A 22688-nucleotide genomic window follows, 5' to 3' on the forward strand; every position below is an offset into this window, starting at 1 on the left:
GTATCCACAAGCTGAATGTTGAGCCAATAAGTAAGCAGCGCCACCTTGCAATTATGCATTAATCAGTGAAAGAAGCTTTGCCTACGGCCGATGTCTACCAGCCAAATACGTCCCGTTGACAGTTTTACAGCAAAGCGGTATTTAGCTACCCTGCGGTGGTGGACGATCTCCGCCTGTCTACGCGTCGCTAATACACGGAAAAATTTTGTCTCCAGTTTTTCCCGAATGCTCTGTAGCTCTCAATCTAACGTAGGCATATTGAAAAAAAAATCACTGGGATTGGCGGCTAAGACGGCTTTATCATTAGGCCGAGCTTTATTTATTTGTCGTAATTAGTTCACAATAAAGTTGTAAACGTTACAGAATGCATGGCCGTGGTCTACGAAAGTGTATGGTAACAGAAAACGACGGCAATTTTTTGTTTTATCGAAACTATCTAAAAGCAAATTTTGACATTTGGCCGCTAAAGCGACTCTAAGATTACGCCGTTTCATTTACTTTTCTTAATTACGTAGACACCAGTTGAGTTGCAAACGTTACAGAAGGTCCGCTATATCCATACGTGAGTTTATACGGGAGACAAGGACCGCCCCGTGTTTGTCGGCTGCAATAACACTCTAGTCCTCCCAAGATTCATTCAACTAATTAGCTAGGAAATATGCTCTATCTGAAATTAGAAAAAAAAACGTGTTTTGTTTTGTGCACTCCTTAAACTGCACCCAGCTTCGCCGGCCAACGTGCTTCACAGACTGTAAGGGCACTTAATTTTTTAACGGACGTGAATGTGCTTGCTATCTCTTATCTTTTGTAGCGGAGGCTACACTACGCTACCTCGGGCAGTGTTCGCGGTGTGACCAGTTTTGACCTTGAGAGCTAGAGGTCAAACTTCGCCCTCTTCCGCAATCGCCCGGCACGGAGCAGCGGGCCGATGGCGGGGAGAGATAGGCGGCAGCGGAGATATTAGAGAGTTTTAGTTTGGCGTTTTTGCGCTCCGCTCCGCTCCGGGTAGCCCCGCTAAGCTGCAGCGGAGCGGCGAGCGATTTTCTCGTTTTAGTTACGCGTAATCCGCAGCGGACCGGTCCTTTCGGACTAGCAGCGCCGTCTGACCAAGTTTGGCGTAATGAAACAGAACGGAAAACCATTTAGCCACTTCAACAAAGTAAAACCAGTACGTATAGCTTATTTGTTTATTAAGTATTGACACGTGCAATCGTATTGCGTTACTGGTCAATTACAATGAATGAAAATAAATTTCGACTTGACGATAGCCACACAATAGCCAACAAAGTTGCGTTCCAGATCCATTTGAATCCTTTTTGACGGCAACGATCCAACGCGGCGTTTTGTCGCGGCGGCAGTGAACTTGAATAGTTCTGTGTAGTTTTTATGTGTAGTTTTTAAATCGGTTCGCAGTCGCCATTTCTCGCAGCAAGCACAAGCCCTCGTCGATGCAGAACCGCTTTCGCGGTTTGCGCGTCAAACAAGAGCCTGAAGCCGCGGGGCTCGTCGCAGACGTGGCAGCCATCTTAGAATAAGCAAAGTCGTCGCACGCGCGCGAGAGGGCGCCCGCATCGCCCCGGCCCCGCTGCGCTAGCGGAGCGAGCCGCGACGGTCCGCTGAGGCTGCGTTTTAGCGGACCGTGCTTCTCGCTCCGCTAGCCCGCTTAGCCACTAAGCGGAGAGCGCATGCGCAGTCGCACTCCCGCTCCGCTTAGCTGCTGAGCGGAGCGTAAAAACGCCAAACTAAAACTCTCTATTGGCGGGGAGGGAACGGAGACGTCCGCCGGACCCGTGTCGCCACCTGGCGGAGGAAGGTGAAGAGGACGCCGCCGCAGCGATAAGCACGCGCCAGTGCCAGGCGGCCACGTGCGGCGGAGAGCCCCCTTCCCGCAAGCTCCAGCACGGAGCAGCGCAACGCCACCTAGAGGAAAGCCAGTCTAGGTGGCGTTGAGCAGTGGCTCGATGGCGGGGAGAGATATGCGGCAGGGGCGATATAGGCGAGGAGAAAACGAAGACGTGCGAAGCTTTCGCTATCAACTAGGATTACCCAAAGCTAAACCACAGCAATTTTTGTAGGTGCGTTGATATTACTGTGCTTTTTTGTTGCCTCAGTCACGCCTGTAATGATTTTTTCTTCTCTGGTTTACTCAACTCGTGTCATTTATTTTAACTACCCTTCTTGTCAAGCACCTTGAAATGGACTTCTGCAGTACATTATAAATAAAAACAACTAAATAAATTATCTCACGTACTGAACTACCCCGAACATATCCTGGTCGGATATTCAATCAACTTATGCACGTGCGTGGTTGCGTAATAATGTGGTGGGAATTGAAAAGTAGTCGTCTTGTTTCTCAGTTATACACTTTGGGATAACACTCGCCTTCCTGGCTGCACCGCCAATGGCTGGGCTTTCTTACCTTAGGTATGGCAAAATTGAACGAGAGCTTTCCTTCGAGGTTGTCCTTGGTCTCGAACAGAAGGTCTTTTTTGAAGGCCAAAGTGTGACCGTTCAAGGTGAACAGTAACGAGCCATTCCTCACTTCATTCGAAGCCGATTCGAAAAAGACGCTGACGGCGATGCTCCACTCCTGCTTACCGTCCTTCGATTCTGTAAAAAGCAAATTTTGTAGCGTGAGCTACAATAGCCGAGGTTGAGCAGTTTCACGTGGCTTCTGGAGAGCCGTGCTGCGCATGCGCGAGGAGCAGTGCCGTCTCACGGCGCACAGCCGGCGCGCTGGAGTCGGCGCCGTCGCGACTGGGCTGGACTGGATAGGATTGGATTGGAAATCGTTCTAGCAGCAGTAAGAATGATAATCAGCTAATCCTAGAGAACTAGGAAACCTAAGAATAATCAGCTCAACCTTAGCTCACACGACGTATATCCTGGCATAGCCGGGCTAAGCTACTGCTAATTTTTCCAGTGGCATTAGGGCGAGAAACTGCATGTCTTCTATGGGGTTTAAACCTCATGAGTCCCGCATCTCGTTGGAAGCAAATAACATTCACTCTTTCACTGCTGGTCCTCCGATTCCCTTTGCTATCTCAAGTCTTCAGCTTTTCACATTGTTTTCGCTGTTGCTGCTTCTTACAGGAATTGAGCATTGAATTTCCCAGTTATTTTAAGATCAGAAAGATACTTGAGTCAGCTGCTATTCCTTGAACAAAAACGTTTATCGCAGCTGCGAGATAAACAGCTCAACCACTAAGCACCTGTATTATGTCATCGCCAGCTGGACCCTTATCACAGAGGGAAAAGATTATGCTTTATTTATTGATAAACTTTCTGAATATATGTTTCAGCTTTAGGGACATTTATGTCCTTTTTATGTACTCACGCTTGGCAGTGGGGACGACGGTGACGTCACGAATCAGCACTTCGTTGTACGCCTCGAGGCCTATAGGTTTCCTGCGCAAAATACCCCGGGACGCATGTCAGTCTTCCCAGCAGTGTTCTTACTGCCTTGGGCTTTAGGCCAAAACCCCAATATTTGCACTGTTGGTCAGAGAAATAAAAAAACATTCTTTTAACCTTTGCTTTGGGTTTGGGTGGGGTGAGAGGGCCAGGAGAGGGCATCCGTCACCTGTTGCTATTGGTGCCACTTCGTTTACAGGTCACCAAGTCCCACTGATCTGGGGTTTTGTACGCGGACATCAGCCATTCCTTAACTTGCTATGCTTTGAGCGCAGTGGTGTGTGTGTGCATTCCCATAGTAGATGTTCTTGGCTTTGTGTGGCGCTGCAGTAGCAGCACGGAGGAATGGGGGGTGAGGTTGGGGGTAAAGAGTGAGCTGGTGGTCCCACGTCTTAGGCTTTGTACCAATGCCGGCGTTGGTAGTGTGTTGGTTTGCGCTTGTCTGTGTATTTTTCTTGTCTCTCTAACGAAGAACTAAGAATCTAAGGGGGGGGGGGGGGGGGGCAGGGTTTACTTCGTCCTGTTAGGTGCAGCCTGAGTTAATAAGTGGAGGTTAGGTTCCACGGTTCGGTCGTGGTGAGCAGGTGCCTGAATAAGTGCTTCTCGAGCGAGCTGATTTGCCCGTTCGTTCTGAGCCAACCCCATGTTCCCAGCCCACCAAGTGGATTCTAGATTGTGCTTTTACTGTTGTCTGTGTAGATGAGAAGGCCAGTCCGCTTGCCAGAAGTTGACATGTCTTCTTGGAGTCGGTGTAAATGCTAGCTCGACAGAAGGGGGGAGGGGGAAGAAATAGTCGTATTGCGGTCCATACTGAGCCTTCGTCGTCCTTTGGGTTGTCAAATGCGATTGCACAGATCCGTCCTTGTTTTGCAGCATCCGTGAATATGTGTTTAAAGAAGACCCTTTCTCCTCTCGAGGAGAAGAATGCCACTCCAGTTTTCCTCCGAGATTAATTGCTGTTTTTGTTCATGTGCCTACGGGGGCCACCTGCATGTAGTTGAGGATGTCTTTCTTGATGGGGGTTGTGTGTATTTGAGTGGAACCTGGTCGGTAGCCGGGCGTCGTAGGGTACGGCTCGTCCTGTGAAAGGTCTGTTTACCCGTAGTAGTCAGTAGTGTCAGTGCGTGGTCTGGATTTTGCCGCAAAAGTTTGGAGTAAAGGTAACGATAGAAAGCGTTTAAGATGTTCTGCAGCCGTACTCTCGAGTTCTGAATGTAGTTACAGAAACATTTTGCTCGCCTTAATTTTTTGTACACGGGCAAGCATCGCTGTACGAAATTGTTAACACTTCGAGGGAGAGTGCCCGTTAGGGCTGCTGGCAAAACCCTTATAAATCCGGCATAACGACACGGCTTGTCTTGATCCATAACGCAATAAATTTTGGCCCTCCTTCCATTTACATCAACATCGCTTCTAGCATTTCGTGACAACATCTGGCCAGGTGGAATTTCCAACTGAAAAACTACTCCATACAGAGAAATACTGGCCCCTGCTGAAGGCGAAGCTTAACATTTTTTGCACATGATATCATCATCAGCAGAAGCCTGTTTTTATGTCCATTGCCTGACGAAGACCTCTCCTATTAACTTCCATTTGATCCCTGATCATACTCCCGACTGTCTGAATCCGTTACTTGCAACCAGATTTTCTTATCTCATTGCTCAAGTTAGTTATCGGTCCTCTCTTACCTCTAGAACCGTCTCTCCGTAACCACTCTGTAACCTTGATGGCATACTTGTTGTCGTTTCTCCTTATATATGTCGAGCCAATTTCACGCCTTTCTCTAATCTGACTACGATATCGTTCACCCGAGTTTGCTCCCTAATGCAGAACGCCCATTTGGTATCACTGAGTGTTTCTCCTATCAAAAGTTTCCATGGCTCGTTGGGCCGACCTAAGTTCCCTTTTAGTGTTTACAGTAGGTAGCCCATTTTTTGAGCCATACGTTATCCCCGGCAGTACGCCTTGATTTTACACATATATTTTAGTGACATAAGTAGCCTACTGTCAACTACTTTATAATTTTGTTGGCGAATGCCCTTCAGTACAAAATAATACTACGCCTGATTTCTTTCTCGCGGTTTGTATCGGCCCTCACAGCGTACCCAAGCATTTCAATGCCTCAACTGCAAGCGGGTCATTCTGCATGTCTAACATTACTTTCGTCGTGCTTATATTTGTCGTCATTCCTAGGACAAAGCTTTCCCTGTAGAGTTCCTAAAGCATTGATTATGTGTATTATTCGCTGCTATCATTCCTCTGGAGTGCTAAGTGAAACTTTAAGATTGTTCGTTCCGCAAGGGTATCAGCGATGACGCGCTAGGCTTTGAACGTTTCGCTTAGTTAACTTTTGCACTGATAAGCTAAGGCAGAAAGCACAGCCGTAATCATCAGTCGAAAGCGGTAAGAAATCGAGTAGCATTTTAGGGGCGAACACCCTTCTCCTGTCCTCATCGCAATCGTCGTGTCATGTAGTCACGGTACTAAAACACCGGGAAACTCGTTTACGCCTCGCGCTAGAACGTAACGCGTGCTAAAAAAACACCCGGACACTCGTTTACGCCTCGCGCTAGAGAGCTTCGGGCTTCAACGACGCGAGCCTTTTACAGCTAAGCTGTATACCTCTACCCCCCAACGGTTTTATCACCGTTGGCAAAAATGCCAAGGCGCCAAGTATATACTTTTACACTGCATGCTTCACCCCTCCCCAAGATATACGTCAGTGGAGATGGCCCGATATTTTTTTTTTTTTTTCATTAGGCCAGGAAATATGCTTGTAGGAAGCGAAATCATTTTTTTTAGATTTACTCTCCACTTCCCTTCGCGCCGTTGTGCCAGTACGTAGCAGCGACAATTACACGAAATCACTAGTTCCGCGCATTAAGTTCTGATAGCTCCATGCTGCGATCGCATTAATGCGAGAATTCGCAAAAGCCGTTAACTCGCCAAAAAATATACCGCGTAAAAGGGTACAACTATCTCCATGGGTTACAATCTGCGCGTAGGCCAAAAGAAAATCGAAAGCTCTGGTCAATGGACTCGTAAAGCCAACGAACTAACGCGTCGCTACGAACATACTTTTAGCTGCAAGACTGCATACTTTTTATAGCTGCCGGTAGGAGTGCCTCGGCGCAGATTCAAGGCTCGTTGAACACATTGTGTAGCGGCAGCCAAATGTGACCCGTTAAATCACCCGTAACCGCAAAAACAGGGCCCACCCCAACTTCGAGGAAAGTAGCGTTTTCCGTAAGGACTTCCCACCCTTTCGTTAATGACGTCGGCCCGTGCTTGGGCAGGGGTTCAATGTCTTCGCCCTCTCGCGAGCTTCACTCACGGATACTGCGAGTGGTTTATTCCTGTAATAGCGGCCACAAAAAATAACCGGATATCACGGATGTACATGTATGGACATAAACGGATGTAATGTTGGATACTAAACTGTCGTTTCATTACGGTCACCTTTCTGCACTGTGGCTGCAATTCTCTGCCCAAGAAGAGAATTTTTAGGAGGACGATACTTTATAGCTCTGTTTCATGCACTTATTGTCAAGACGAAGTCCGCCTCGGCAGCTTGTAATTATTAGTGCGTTGCCATCTTAACGTTGTCGTTCGGGGAGAATGCAGAAGCAAAAGACTCAGTGAACAGTTCGCGTTTCAGTTGAGAGACTCCATCACCACATCCATCGCGTCGAGCTATCTCTGCGCTCTTACACACGCTTATCCTCGGCTGGGACTTCGTGCCATCGGCGTCAGCTATCGATTGTTGCCGCTCATCTCTGCCCGGATTAGGGCGCCAATACCAGTCCTGCGTTCTCACAACCAACTGCCTCGGTTTAACGGTGACATAGGAGCTGTTATTAGTGTTTTGGCGTAGCGGGTAGCGTGCACTACGCTAGCCGTAACGTTAGTGTTTTTAATGGGCACTTACACCTTTAAATAAATATATCTTGATGAATGAACAATTAACCGAAACCCTCCTTTTCCAGCATTCCCTAATAATTTTGCGGCTTAATTAAGAAACATATGCTCGCACTTTAGGGCCGCTATATCAACGTCCCCCTATATCAAGTTCACGAACCATTGGTGATAGAGTCGTTTTCTCCAGTTAATGCAAGAAAAAACTGAGGCCCTATTCCCGCCCTGCAAAAGTGTATGCCCAGCGTAACTGTTGACAATCACTACACCCGCTGATGGGGAATGCATGGACAATTTCTTTGTGTGGTCGCTGTGGTGCACAGTTATTGGTTCTAAGTTGGCCTAGGTTGGCCAAAACCAAATCCTAGCATGACCCTTACAGCACAGTTGGTTGATGGCGGTCGTTGTAGCTTGCGAGTAGAAAGTTTTCCGAAACAAACGCCGGGGAGCAGCCTTTTCTGTCGTGTTTCGGGATGCTAACAGTAAAGTCACTGACGATAATCCCTGGGGTGTCGTTATCTCAGACCGACACAAAGCGGTTTTGCACATATATATATATAACATATGTTTTTAAATGCTACGCTTGTCACATTGAGTGAATTTTGGGACTCGCGCGAAACAGAAAATCTTGGAGGAAGCGTCGGCCGGGCGTGTGCATTTCTGGTATCCAACAGTGTGAGAATTGAGATTCGAAATGTAAAAAAAAAGGGGGAAAGAAATCTCCGCTGCGGGCATGTGCCATGGCGCTTGTTAGGCTTAATTAACGGTATGTGGCACTAACGTGGAACCTAACGACGTGCGAAGCTATGTCGAACTCCCGCTACGTAAAGCTACGGGTACGTGCTTGTAGCAACAAGCACTGGACGTATTAAACTTTTTTTTGGTCAAGGGCTGCGTACTGCTCGACCAAGCTTTTCACGCACCTAACAAGCTCATTGAACCTTCTATTTAAAGCAGGTGGCGCGCCGAGAACAAGTGTCGAGAGCAAGTGGCGAGAGCAAGTGGCGAGAGCAAGTGGCGCGCCGGTGCGGTTGCTTATAAAGGCCCTAAAATTGTTGCTTATACTGACCAGATTCCCTGTGAAGCGAACGCCGGCGCCATCTCCGCCCCGAAGCCGCTCTGCGTGCGTCGAATTTGATTCACGTGACAGAAGCCGTGCTGGTGCGACGGTGGACAAAGAGGGTACACCGCGTAGAACTGAGACTGCGTCTGGTGCCGCCGCAGTGCGTAGTTCACCGCCGACTCGCACCGTACAGAGATTTGGTTGTCCGTCTCCTGCGGGCAGAGAGCGGCCACACGTTACCAACAGCGCTTGGGACCCCGTCTGGGCTCATGACGACAGCGGTCTCACAAAGTCCTCTTCAATGTCTGGTTCACGGGAATAACTTGTGAACGCGTGTGGAACTGGTTCTGGGGAGTGTGATCAACCAGCAATATATATATTTTTTTGTTACCGATGCATGATGTAAATGCACACAAGGTTGCCACTGCTGGTATAAGGAGCCTATGAAAGCTGTAGCATAGGACGCGCGGTAATTTCGTTCATATCACTCACGCCCGTCAACTGCCTTTGAACTCCTTCTTCATGAAGTAACGGAAAAAATGTCGTGCCTCTGCCTGTCGGTGGCTCGTTCTTATTGTCTGAGGAAAAGAAAATAAGCAACCAGCTAAACCACGAACGAAATTGCTTCGATTGCAGCTCTAATGTTGGACATGGTTCGCACGAGTGTATGATGGCAAAAACACCGACCCGATTGCGCCAGACAGACAGACAGACAGACAGACAGACAGACAGACAGACAGACAGACAGACAGACAGACAGACAGACAGACAGACAGACACAGCCAGACAGACAGAGGGACGGACGGATGGACGAACACATAGAGGGAAAGACGGACGGAAGGACGGATGGAAGAACATACTTTGCGTCAGGTAGCTTAATGAAGATTTTATATCGCCTTTAATATTCTGTATTACAGCATGGCTCATTCAGGGAAGTTTTCGAAGAAAATGACCACTTTCGTATGGGGCTGTCACTGAAATCAGCGCGCTAATGGGTGGAAATCGGTGCATTGATCTTCGTTCAGAACGACGCGTCCTAAATCATTGCACGCAAAATAAAAAAAATTGACAGTTGTGATCGTTTTCTTTTGCCGAGACATTGTTCCGCGATATGGTCAGCAGTAGTGGGCGGGCACAAATGGGGACGAGCTCTCAGATATATGGCCACGCAACGAAAACCCACCCTGAGCGCGTGCTTGGCGTCCGCCACGTAGCGCACAAACATGTCGGTGGAGGAGAACAGGAGGGCGCCGTTTATCTTCACGTCGCAGGCCGTGTCCAGTCCGTGCGCCACCAGGTTGACCCGCTTGAACTTGAACATCTGCGCGGGCACTGCACGGATAAAGAGCAGCTTACGCGGGCGCCTGCTAGGTGGAAAGCGAGCATTTCGTTCAAAAGCCCACTAATGTTGGCCCACTAAGGAAAGCTGTAGGCACTCCTTTCCGGAATGCCTACAATTTGGGGGAGGCTGAAATAGAAGACGCTGCAGTCCGATGCATGTTGCAAGCAAAATGGGTCGTAATTTTCGTTGTTATAGTGGCTTTCTTCGGTACGTCCCGCTTTGGCCCCGGCGTTTCCGTTGCATTATTCATGCCTATTTCTGTTATTTTAACTGAAGTCGCTACCCATTCCAGCACCACCGAATTTTTGTGACCGTACGCTGTGAAGTACTCTCATGAACCCATGAAAGGCGAAATCGAAAATATGAACCAGAACCCGCAAAATTGAAAAATCATGTTCTTACAGGTAGAATAAAGGAGCGCTATTCCTATATTTCGAAAGCCACATTTCCCAACTTTGTTACTGTAATTAAATCACGCGTCAATATGACTTGCATGGAAGGACATTGCGCTGTTTGTGTGTACCGGTTCATATTTTCTTGATCACGTTTCATATGTCCGCGACTATACATCTGCAAGCAATCGTCTACTCTGCGTTCTGAAGCCCATAAGAGACCACTTTTCACGAGTGGAAACAGTGGTATCGCTGATAGAAAAATGGAAAAAACTTTCTTTATCGCGACGGCGACATGCTCCTAAAAAATCGTAGATTATCTTACATGCCGAGATGCGTATTCGAGACGCACTCGTATATTCACGCGGGGAGCTTTGTTCGGAAGCCGCGAAGGACGTTTTGCCTTTTCCCCATAATTAGGCGCTTTCTGGCCCGCCTTTCTTTAGAATAAATAGGCACTCAAATTTATTTCTTTGCTGCCTTTGTGAATAAAAGGGGACTGAAACTAAATGTCTATGATAACAGCAAAAGCTCCTTAATTCGAACCCCAAGGGTTGCAATATCAGTTCCAATTAATGAAAGTTCAATCTACTGAAAAATAGCAACAGTACACTGCAGTTGGGAAGCCTTAGGTCATGTCAACACGTTGGTGCTCGAAAGGCCCTGTGCTTGCGGCCTGCCTTTTGTCCCTAAAGGCGACTGTCAGCACTTCTTGCACTAACAAACAAATGTAGCTGAAAGCCTCATCTTTGCCTTCTTCGAAACTGAAAAGACGGGCAGAATTTCATCCATGAGTGGACAGCCGTACTATGCTTCGTCCTCGTTTTCTTTGCCGTTATCGTCAGCGACAGGTCCTGCGATTATGACCTGCAGGTGGTTTGATGCCCTCACCTGTAAGTGCACCCCACACACAACTGTACTCGCGTCCTCATCAACCGAGTTTGCAAAGAATGCGTCTTCTAAAACGCCCGTAATGCACAATTTACATTAGTTTTACCCTCCATTCTGCGCAGCCTCACGTGTAGGCCCAGAGCCGTGTGCCAGGCGCCAAGGCGGCGGCGCGGCGGCGCGTCGTTCGAATTACCAGTGGCGGAACCTACTCGGGTACGAATTAACGAGCTTCTTTATGCATATACTTCTATGGAGGCATGGGCAGACCAAATTGTACAGTTTGAATTATCGATAAATTCTAATTATTGAAGTTCGAATAAACGTCCTTTCACTGTAATATTTTTACGCTCAGCTGCCGGAGAGGTAAAAGGCCAATGGTGTGCTCTCGTGACCTTTTATCTTCTTCAACACCTCGAGGGTCGCTGTGCTATGATCTTCGTTATGCATAACGTAACTGTACTACACAATAAAGAGAATTCGTTCTGGAAGACATTCACACATAGACTGACCAATGAGCGGGTTCCGAGTGATGAGGCAGGCGTGACTACGTTAAATGGTTTCCAGCGTTGCGAGTGTCGTAATCATATTATCATAAGTGCGGAAGCAGCAGTGGATACGTCCTCTTTCCTTCCCCAAATCAGGGACATTTTGCTCAACTGTTCTCATATCTTCTTACCACGGCATAAAATATTTTGCTGTTTTTGTAGCAATAATCTTTTTTCTGTTCAGTTTTATTCTTCGAATTTGTGCGAAATTTTAGGGAAGTATTGGTGAAGCAACGATATTTTTTTTAGAATAGCCTATTTTCGTTGGTGTTCACAGCCACAGAATCGGTGCGCGTGACAGAACTACTGAACTTCCCGAATACTAACAGGGAAATTCAGTTGTCAGAAAACGTTGAATCCATGCAGGATTTGCACGAGCGCATTTTCCTTTGATTGGCCTGTCAGTGCTTTTCAAAGCAGTTTTGGTGCTTCTTTTCTCGTTTCATAAAGCCTCAGAAAGAACAAGCTGTTCCCGAACAACCGCCCTTTGTATGAATCCGAAAATTCGAGCGCAAAAATGAACGCCGAAGCTAATGCGTCGCAGTTCACGCACCCTCAGTTTCCACGCGCACAAAAATTGCTCAGAGCAAGGAACTGCATTCCGGGAGTGCGTATCTCACCATCGAAGGTCCGGGTGAAGGTCCAGTTGTCCAGACCAACCCAACGGTAGTGGTCGTCGTTGAATCCGTAGTACGGTTCCTCGATGACCTGGTTCTTTTGAAGAGCCGTGTACATGCCTCCGGGAATCGTCGCCGGCACAACGATGGCTGCGTAGAAAGAGCGACTGATATTCCGGTGCTCGAAAGAAACTGACCGCGCATCTGTTTTGTTGCGCCACAGAAACCGCAAATACAATCAGGAATTGGCGCTTTCACCTGGTACTAACACAGACTATTCGTGAAAGTAAGCTAGCTCAGTGGGGGCGTGTTACTGTGAGCGTGGTTGTGCAGACGGTTTAACATAGCGCGCTGCGTTCCGAAGCGAAAGCCGCTGCGGGCCGCCCGGAATCATGTCGACGAGGTGGAGGTCACCCTCCTGATAACACGGTCTCCGAAACTAACTACCTAAAAATTGCTAGGTTGCCTAGTTCTTCACGGCAACTTTCCCGATATCTAGGCCTCTCAAGTTATATTAACTTCAGTACAGAAGATGGTTCATAATTGTGTAAGTGCAGCCAGCAGCTGGTGCTGTCACCACCATTTTCGTCGCACGTCCAAACGCCGAAAAAGCGAAAGTCGCTTTCACGTGGCTTCCACCCACACGCATCCTGTATAAACCAAATCCATTATGAACGAATTTTTAACTCATTACTACGTCTAGTGTTCCAATGCAATTTGCTTCTCGAAGAAATAAATGGGAATTTGTTTCTTGCTCAATTTTCAAACAATGTAAAATTGATTGATATCTTGGTGCCTCCGAGTAACTTGAAAAAGATTCGCAAAAGCAGTGATGGTCATTACAAAACTTTATGTCTTATTGTGAATTTTTAAGCTGCAAGAGGCAGTCCCTGAGTTTACAAGTCACCCAATTAGTAATAGCGAAAGTGCTGTGTTCACCATCTCCGCCGTTGTCTTGTTTTGGCTAGTGAAATACGTTCAAGTCAAAACCAACTAGCCTAACTGTCAGCCTTGACTATACTAATCTGTTAGCCGTGCTGATGCTGCTCTCTTAAGGTAGAAATTTTAAAACGCAGGTTAGCCAATTTTAGAACATGTAGTCGACGGAAGACTCAGAAAGTATCGAAACTGCACCCGCAACCTTCCTATCAGCAGCTGGAAGCCTCTACCACGGCTGAATGACGAATTGATAATCGCTGTTACATTAACAATGTAATATTTAATCATGATTGATTGATTGATTGATTGATTGATTGATTGATTGATTGATTGATTGATTGATTGATTGATTGATTGATTGATTGATTGATTGATTGATTGATTGATTGATTGATTGATTGATTGATTGATTGATTGATTGATTGATTGAAAAGCTAATTTATGTCCACTGCAGGACTGCACTCTCTCAGGAAATGGGAGGTATCAATCGAACATTATTATTGTTGGATCTTATTGGCGCAAGACGAACTAAGGGCAATGAGCGCCATTAACTGAGCACTACACCAAAGTTCTGGTGAGGGTCTGCTTTCCTCAAAAACGATAGCCTTTCTTGGGCTACTTAAACGCAGAAATTTTGGTCTTTGTCTGTCTGCGACTCGATTCAACCACCAGCCAAAGTGAAACAGAAGCTGCGCGATAGTCATATACCCACAACCAAATTTAAACGTCCGAAGTCCGGTGTCAGTGTTCATACTTGTGAACATTGTTAGACAAGAACAAGACATTACGCAAATATATGGCAGAAAATCAATACATAAATGATATTTGCCATGTTTCTTGATTAAAAAATTCATGGGTGGTTGGTTTTTGCGACAGCAAATGAAATACTGCATCAACTGCAGAAAACCGTCGCCTGCTGTTGCCCGCGCTACTAAAGCTCCTGGCGGCATTTAAGAAATGAAACGGCAACAGTAACGAAAGGTTCCGCTAGATAGGTTCCACGTTCCACTTGTAACGCTCGTGTTACGTGCTCGTGTTACGTGGTTCTATAAACGTTGGAGTAGAGTACCTCGATTCATGCGCGTCTCCGCCGTACGGCAGCACTGGCATTGAGGCACCCGGCCTGGACTCAAGCGTGTTATCTTGGGAGGAACGAGGCGGGAGAGGAATAGCATGAGAGGTGAGCAGGAAAGAGAAGGGAGGTGTTTACTTGGCAGGGGCACCAGTCGGCTATTGTCTTTCGTCGACATTTGCAACGAAAGGTGCAGATGTGCGGCTTTTTTTTTTTTCAAAAAGCAGATATGTTGCCTCTCCGGTAAACGATCATGTTATTTCTACCTTTCTGCCGGAGCAAGCAAGCACCCCAGTCCTGCACAACGCATTTACATGTGTAACGGCTTGAGAATACGGAAGGGAGTGACGCTTGACGGGTAGCCTCTGCCAACCTCAGCGAAACCGTATGCGCAAAGGCGAGTACAGCACATGCGCGTTCCAGGACAACTCGGGTTTCTTGAAAGCACACCAATTTCACCAGTTTATCACAATCATCTGTTTTCTATCCAATACTGATGCAGAAGCGTCAGACTGATCATACGTGTAACAAAGAGACTTTTCCTTTTTTCTTTCAAAGTGGTCTCCAAATAATTTCCTGAAGCACTATCCCGCGTATCTGCTCACTGCACTGCAAATGACGTCGAACGAAGAGGGTATTTCTGCCCCTTTGCCTCTCTATATTCCCCCTCCCCCTCCGTTCTAATCTTCCCCTCCCTCTTTTTTCCTCCACTCCTTGTCCCCCTCCTATCCTGCTCCTGCTCCAATCCTGTTCCCCTCTCCCTCTTCCCATTCCACTCACCCTTTCTCAAATTATCTTTCGTGCATTTCCCAATTGCCTTTTTTCCCTCGTTCTCTTTTTTACTTAACTCTCCCTCCAATCACATCCCCCCTTTCCCCGTTCCTACGCATGTCTGCCTCCTCAGCATCCTCCCCCGTCTCCACTCCCGCTCTTTCTTTCCCCTAGCGCTGCATCCCTAATCTCTTCCTCCTACCAATGCTTCCCTACCCCTCTACCGTTTCTTCAAAATAAAGAGGAAGATGGGCGCTAGCATGATCTGAAGTTATCTTCCCTCTGGTCAGCTTACTGATGGGCAGGATTATACGCCACGAAATCCCTCCCCACACTCTTCACGAAGGATTTCATTTCTTCCCTGCAAAAAAAAGGCCACTTTTGCAATTGACATGCACAGACTGAGGAAACAGTGGAGCTGGTGGTCTTTACTAGACTCGGGAACAAGTTTTTTGGTTGATTGGTTGGTCGGACCCTTGAATCATGGCGCATACCCACGAATGCGTGATATCGACTGAATTTTCTCACGTAGTTAGTTTGTCGTCGCTGTAGTAGTTTATAACCATACTAAGTCCAAGAAATCACGAAAACGGCTCGTGCGATGTTCAAAATGTTCCCAGTAACGCACTACTGGCGCCGCCGGAGTACCGTCCGGCTGCGGTGATGAGGCACAGCGGCCACTTCCGTTGCCGCTCTTAAGTTGTACCTTAGTATAGCTTCAACTTGGCTCTGCTTTGGTCCACCCATATCATCGGTAGAACGGACACAGAAACCGCCGAGCGGATGACGCCTCTCTCAACTAGAACACGTGCGCGTCGGCGCAAACCCTGACGCGCGCCGCCCCACCCGAACATCTGCGCCGCGACGCGCACTCCCCCAGCCTGTTCGTCGGCTCCTTTGCCTCCTCGCCATTTCTTGGCCTAGTATTTTTTTGTCCTCTTCACTTTGTTGTGCCGACTTGTGAGCGACGCCCGGCACGGCTGGAACCTAAGATTCAACAGCTACGATGTTGAAAAAAAAAAAGAAAAAAACATGCGAGGATATCTGCATTGCGTAGCCTCATTTCTCGTAGCGATGGAAACGCCTACCGCCCGTGTTGGGCGACGCCGCGCGCACTCACACTGGTTGGCGTTGGAGAGCTTCCACCTGCCGTCCAGGGAGAGGTGGCGGCTGTCCGGCTGCTGTCCGATGTAGTACAGCCCGACGGCGAGCACCGCCAGGCAGACGGGCACCACGCTCAGAGTCTTGGGCGAGTTCAAAGTGCTGCTCGCGTGCATGTTGGGGCAACTCGTCGGGAGCACGTCGAGGAGGGCGTGGAACGATGTTCGCCGGCTGTTGAACGTTATCTACCTCTTCTTCTGCCACGTGGTGGTGGTGCTAGAAGATATGGCTCATGCCCGCTCAAGGGGATTGGCCAAAAGGGGCGTTCACCGAGAGAAATTATACTCAGTAATTAAAGAAACGCATTTAAGTAATGCAATTAAAATAGGCGCTTAGGGGGAAATATAAACAGAAAGAACTGCCCAAACATGAGACGTAGCACAAGGAAGTGTTGAAACCTAAATAAAATCAAAACTTAAAAAAAAAACTAAAGGAAAGAAAACAAGCCACGTGCCAGCCCTCCACGTGCGCCAACCTGATGATGACAGCGCCGACTGCAACATCGGGGATTGATCCTTAACCTTGCCCTTGAGAACATCGATGCGGAATCGCGCAACTTTGCGCCGTAAGTTGTTTGCCATCAGCGCACACGTAAATGCCAGCCGTGACCTCATTGCATTACTACTGAGGGCACAAGCCATGGGCGTGGAAGTGTAAAACGGAAAGTTCCAACAGGTAAGGCAGTTCTGAGGGAGCTGTAAAGTAGTGCGAGAGTTATTAAAATGCATCGGGCTGTTTGGCTTTATTTCACGGACGTCAAAGCAGAAGTGAAGTTTTTTATTCAGACGGGAAGACCAACCAGTAGCATAGTTCTTGGCACCTTGGTTCTAACATGCCCGTTCAAATTACCTTCTTTCACCTTCCTTCCCCATCTGGGACCCTACTTAGTTGTGGACCCTAGTGTGTAGCACACCTTGCTTGCTAAACCTCAGCTTAATGAGCATGGACCGCACCTTTTTACAGCGCATATACTCCGCACTGCCCCTAGATCATAGGCGTCGCTAGCTATATAGTTCGACCGCTAGGTCATTGTCGGTTATAAGTGGGCTATGGCTGGGCAGAAAATATTGTTGTTGTTGCTGCTGCTGCTGTTCCTCTATTACCGGCGCATGCCCAATCAGGGGATCGGCCAAGCAACACTGGTTATAGGAAGGGACAAAAAAGTTTGGTCTAAATGCTGTGCACTGCAAGAGGATAATTATGGCGGCTTGAAAGGATTTTGAACCAAAATCTATGTATACAAATTAAAGTAATAAAGGTAAATCTTAATAATTGAGAGAAAATGTTAATAAAACAAAAATTTCGTAAGTGACGAGAGCAAAGAACTACAGTTATAGTTACAATCGATTATATTATAAAGTGAAGCCCGTGAGGGAACAGCATACATCCAGTCGACAGAACCCCGTTTTCGAAGCCCCTAATGAATGTAAAGACGGCTCTTGTCATGGTAATGCCAGCATTGCGAAGCAACACTTCAAGGGTCTGACACCTGCGTAGACAATTATCTTTCGTAGAGCACTGGACAATAAGTGGTCAAAACAAGAATCGTCGTTGCTATCGTCGTCTTAGTTGATACTGAATATTTGCCAAGCAGGTGAATGCAAACCATTATACGTGTCGCCGCCGTCACGTGCGTGGTATCTGGCGCGGTGTCACTACACGGTCCGGCTTAACAACGTTTAGCTGTGAAATTAGACGCACGTCAAAATCACCTACAGTTGCTCCAACTTACCTCCAGTCCACTGGCTCCTTCGACAACATGCAGCGTTTGACAACGTGCGGGGAGAGGACGATGTGTATGATAAAGTTCTAGCTGTTTCCGAGCTCCTCCTCCTACCTTCCATGTCGCACAAACATCATTCATCCATAATGCAAGAGCAAGCTTTTGTCACCCAGGACTAAATCTTTCGCGAATATTGCGAATATCGCGAATTTTGCGAATATATTCGTAAAACCAGAAGCAAGATATAAGAAGAAAAGAAGGAAAGAAAGAAAGAGAGAAAGAAAGAAAGGAAGAAAAAGAAAGAAAAAGAAAGGAAGACGGGAAAACAAAGAAAGAAAGAAAGAAAAAGAAAGAAAAAGAAAGAAAAAGAAAGGAAGACTGGAAAACAAATAAAGAAAGAAAGAAAGAAAGAAAGAAAGAAAGAAAGAAAGAAAGAAAGGAAAAGAAAGAAAAAGAAAGAAAAAGAAAGGAAGACGGGAAAACAAAGAAAGAAAGAAAGAAAGAAAATTAACGCCGTTCCACTCAACGTGGAAGCTGTCGGAAGGGCATAGCAGCGATTCGCCATAATGGGCTGTAGCGCCGTTAGCCACTCCCTGCTACCACACAATGCAATTCGAATTTCCCGCCTTCGCAGTGCTCGCGCGCCCCCTGCCTGAAACTGCGCCAGCGGGAGTTATGTTTCTTTTTCGGCTCGCTTTTCCTCCCGCACGTGCCGGCGTTGCACTGCTACTTTTTTCGCTTACTATCGTACAAACAAACCCAATGAGCGTTCCTAACTAAATGAACGCGGGCGCTGCTAGTTAATTACGTATGTTTTGACTAAAACGTACCTACAGTTTTCTTCGCGCTAAACAACGGGGAGATGTATGACAAGCGCCAGCGGTTCACGAGTTTCGAACGCTTATGACTTTATGAACAGCCGACTGCGACACAATATTGAGTGACTCCCAAGAAGCCGTCCGAAACCTGGCGAACGGACGCGTAAGCAGCAAAGCAATCGAGATCATCAAGAAGTCTGGTACCCGAGAAGACCGGAGAGTGGAAGTCAGGTGGATTCCGGCGCACGCGGGCGAATGCTCGCCGCACGCACCGAACCACAACGAGACGGCCCACAGGGAGGCGCGCGCACTAACACACCGCGCCCCCAGAGTGAAAAGCCGCCCCGAGTGGGAATGGTGGACAGAGACCAAAGATAGGGCCCGAGGTTACGGTGAAGCACTAAAAAACGCGCGACTGTCCAGAAGAGAATACCCCCCGCCCGATCGGGCCCTGAGCCGCGAAGAGGCGACGATTCTCAGACAACTACAGACGGCGTCGGTCACGTCGCCGGCGGCATTACATCGCATGTACCCAGAGGAGTACACAAACAGTGATGGGACTGGAAGTAGGGGAATACAGGTATCGTTATGGGGCCATACAAGGAGAAAAATGGGGCCAAAAAGAATGGGTTCGGACAGTGCAGAACAGGAGTGGTAAGAAGTTTATGGTACAGCTCTCGTCGTCCTCAACAGGATGCCTGGTGGTGATGATTGATCCGGAGGCGTCCTTACCAAGCTTATTAGTAGCATTGCCAGCACGTACTTAGTCGCTTACAGAAATCTGCTGAATACCAAAGCATATGCAGCCCCCTGAGACTATTCACACTAAACAGTGAGACTCGTCTAAACCGATGGCGCTACGGTTGATCGGATCGTAATGTTGATGTTCTCGAGAACTTCAGCAACATTCGGGTGGTGGGTGCGATTCCTTCTACGTGGCTACTCACCTTGGTGGGGCCAGTTCTTAATCCTGGAAAATACCAGGCGACTGATGCTGGCACCGTACTAGCCACTATTGGCCTTGAAGGAGCCATGAAGAGAAAATTTAACCTTGTTTAATTTGAAAGAACTAGGATTCAGTATCTCACTCAGCTCTATTAGAGCCACAAAAGATGTTTTTTAACGAGAAAAAAGCAAGAAGTATTTAAAACCTTTCAAATTTTGCGCCACAGTGACGTGTTATGAGCAAGAATGACGTCATACGGGCCAACAATAAAATCTATTTTTCAGTGCGTTAACTGCACGTTAGCATTCAAGTGATGCGGTCAAATGGAACTAGAGGCCCCATTACAGACGTCCAGTCATGTGTCGTCGCGACAGGTCAGTTAGGCGGCCGCCAATCGCACAAACAAGGTTCCGTGACGTCATAGAAAAGGCTAGGAGGTCGCGACTGCTTCATACGTTTTCTTTATTATCTCCGTTATTTGTTCGAATATTGCGATGATATTGGTATCATTGTTATCGGGACTGAGCAGTCTTTCTAATAAACCCAACTTGTATTTTGTCTTCATGGCTCCTTTAACAAGTGATGGTTTTGGTTTCTGTCGTGGACTGCCAGGTGCTCTGCGAAGTGCGGATATGCCACTATTGCGTGCGCCGCCATGTGCCACAGCCTCTGTTGATGTAGGTGGTTCAGAGTACGTCGCCTTATACACCTCATCGATGGAGTTTAAGTACTTCGTGGGTTGCAATGCGTTCATTCTGAGCACGGTAATCACGTGGTGCCTACAGTGGCACTTGGCCAGTGTCCTCGTGTGTCCTGTCATCATCATCATCATTATCATAATCCTTTTCTCTTCCCGGCGTTTTCTTCCTCTTTCGGCTACCCGCCGCGGTGGCTCAGTGGCTATGGTGCGACTGAGCACGAGGACGCGGGTTCGATTCCCGGCCGCGGCGGACGCTTTTCTGGTAGAGGCGAAAAGCGGAAACGCCCGTGTGTTCGAGATTTCGGCCCGTGTGTTCGAGATTTCGGTGAATGTTAAAGATCCCCAGGTTGGCAAAATTAATCCGAAGCCCTTCACTACGGCGCGTCTCATCGCCTGTGTAGCGTCGGCGCGTTAAATCCTACAATCAATCAATCAATTCCTCTTTCGGTTACTATGAATAAGATGCTTGGCTAGTCAGCCTTATAACGTGCTTTGCTACTTACCTAATTGCTACTTTTGTAATTATCACGCTTAAATTTTTCGTGCAGTACTGAGTACATGACTCTGACCCCTTTATGAGTACATAGTTGCTAATTGTGTAATTACCACGCTCATATTTCTTCTATAGTACTGAAAGTATGTCTTTAATACACATTTCTGCCACTGCCCATTCATTAAGCTCACCCAGCTAGTATCACCGAGCTTTTAATAAAGCAGTGAATGAAATTATTGTTAGGCGGGATAACGAAATAGAAATTTGGTGGGGAGCAAAGTGGGAGCTATGCAAGCGAGGCATCATAAACGCAGACCACAGAAAGGACCGTTTTCATTAAAAGAGCATAGAGAGAGGAAGAAGACACCCGTCGACACTACCTCAGTCCTGTGTAAACGTTAGTGCGCCAGATGCCAGGAATGTTCGGCGAAGACATCGCAGCCAATAAAAGCAGGCCTGAAGCAATCGATCAAAAACGATGCTGGGGGCAACAACCAGGGCGCGTTCGGAAAGCGGGGGAGGTGCCCGCAAAGCGAGCATTAGGATGAGCCGCGCTATTTAATTTGGCCATGCAGACAAAATACAAGTTTGTTTTATTCGAAAGCTTTCCTGTTACATAGTGCCCCCAGTGTTTGCCCGGAAGCAAATGATGCTTTATTCACTGAGAAATTAATCAATTTAAGTTAAAATTTTAATTCTCCCGCTAAATCATGTGTTCTCGCGACGTCGTCAATGACATCACGAGAACCGCTCTGCAGACGATTGTGGAACCTCGTTTACCGTTAGTTAACCTAGATGGCGCCACCATACCGCGAAGGGCCATTGCTTTGTTTTTGACTGTATTTGTACCTAGCTTGCTTTTTTAAGCTATAAAATAATCGTTTCGTCAAACATGGTGTTCGCTCGGCAAATACGGTCACGTAAGACGCTGTCGCTTACGCCAACCGGCTAGTGTTGTCTGAGACAACCCCAAAGCGTCGCAGTGCTGTGCAGTTCGCGCAGTGCGCGCAGTACGAACAGCAGTACGCATCGGTACTTCTACGTTTACGTGTACATTCGTAACTTTCACTGTTTACTCCATTATTCTTACTGCTACAAAAAAGAATGCTCGTTCGGAAAGCTTAATTGTAAGCCCTGACTAATTTGCGTTTGCTTTTGCCGGCCTCAGCCAATCGCAGAGCTGCCGCATATGACATCATAGGTTCTGTTGCGGGAAATGAGCTGGTGGGTAGCATGGCCATTCCTTTTTTTTTTTTCTAATTATATAGTTTATTTGAGTGAAGTTGTTAAAAGTGGTATCAGCATGATTCCAATAAGGCAATCTTTCGAATGAATTAACTTGCGTTTCGTCTGCATGGCCCCTTTAGGGTCTAACAAAATCGAACAAATTAACAAGATCGAACAAATAAATTGTCAGGGCCTGGCTATACGCGTGTGCACGAAAATATAAAACTTGAGTTCGTGCGGTATGACACCCGAACTCAAGCTGCGTTCCAGGATTAAAACAGCGCAAGGGACAGGGCGAGAAAGGTTGACAAGGGGGGGAAATGCTAGGCCAAGAAGTGTGAGGGAAAGGGGCGAGGAGGTGAGAAAGCAAAAAAAAAGTAGTTCATGTAGTCCCGAGAACCGAACCCGGGACTTCTACGCCGTAAAACCGGCATCCGAGCCACTGGGCAACCCCAAAAGCTCGAGGGGTGCGGGGTTAGCAGTGGCAGCCAACTGAGCAGCCAACTGGAAAGGGAAAAAAACGCTTCCCGTGGTCGGAATCGAACCTCAGTTCCTCGGGTTATGAACCCGGCGTCTATCCGATTGTGCTGTCATCTCATTAGGGGCGCGCAGTATTTCTTCGTTCGTAGCGCGGGTGTTGACTTTGAACTTTGGCTGAG

General features: G+C 47.4%; 1 protein-coding gene across 1 annotated transcript in view; it reads right to left on the reverse strand.

Moving 5' to 3' along the window:
• LOC144179694 (beta-mannosidase-like) overlaps nt 1–16238 on the reverse strand; it is a 40199-nt gene extending 23961 nt beyond the window's left edge. Inside the window, exons 1-6 of the mRNA XM_077708140.1 lie at nt 16082–16238; nt 12183–12329; nt 9576–9724; nt 8399–8604; nt 3338–3414; nt 2420–2610 (exon numbers count right to left, since the gene is read on the reverse strand). Coding sequence (XP_077564266.1) covers nt 2420–2610; nt 3338–3414; nt 8399–8604; nt 9576–9724; nt 12183–12329; nt 16082–16238 — 927 coding nt within the window. The remainder of the gene's footprint in view (nt 1–2419; nt 2611–3337; nt 3415–8398; nt 8605–9575; nt 9725–12182; nt 12330–16081) is intronic.
• Between the last annotated feature and the right edge of the window lie 6450 nt (nt 16239–22688).

The sequence above is a fragment of the Haemaphysalis longicornis genome, unplaced genomic scaffold (genome assembly GCF_048455015.1).
Source record: "Haemaphysalis longicornis isolate Haplotype H1 unplaced genomic scaffold, Haemaphysalis longicornis Haplotype H1 scaffold_4, whole genome shotgun sequence".
Classification (NCBI taxonomy): domain Eukaryota; kingdom Metazoa; phylum Arthropoda; class Arachnida; order Ixodida; family Ixodidae; genus Haemaphysalis; species Haemaphysalis longicornis.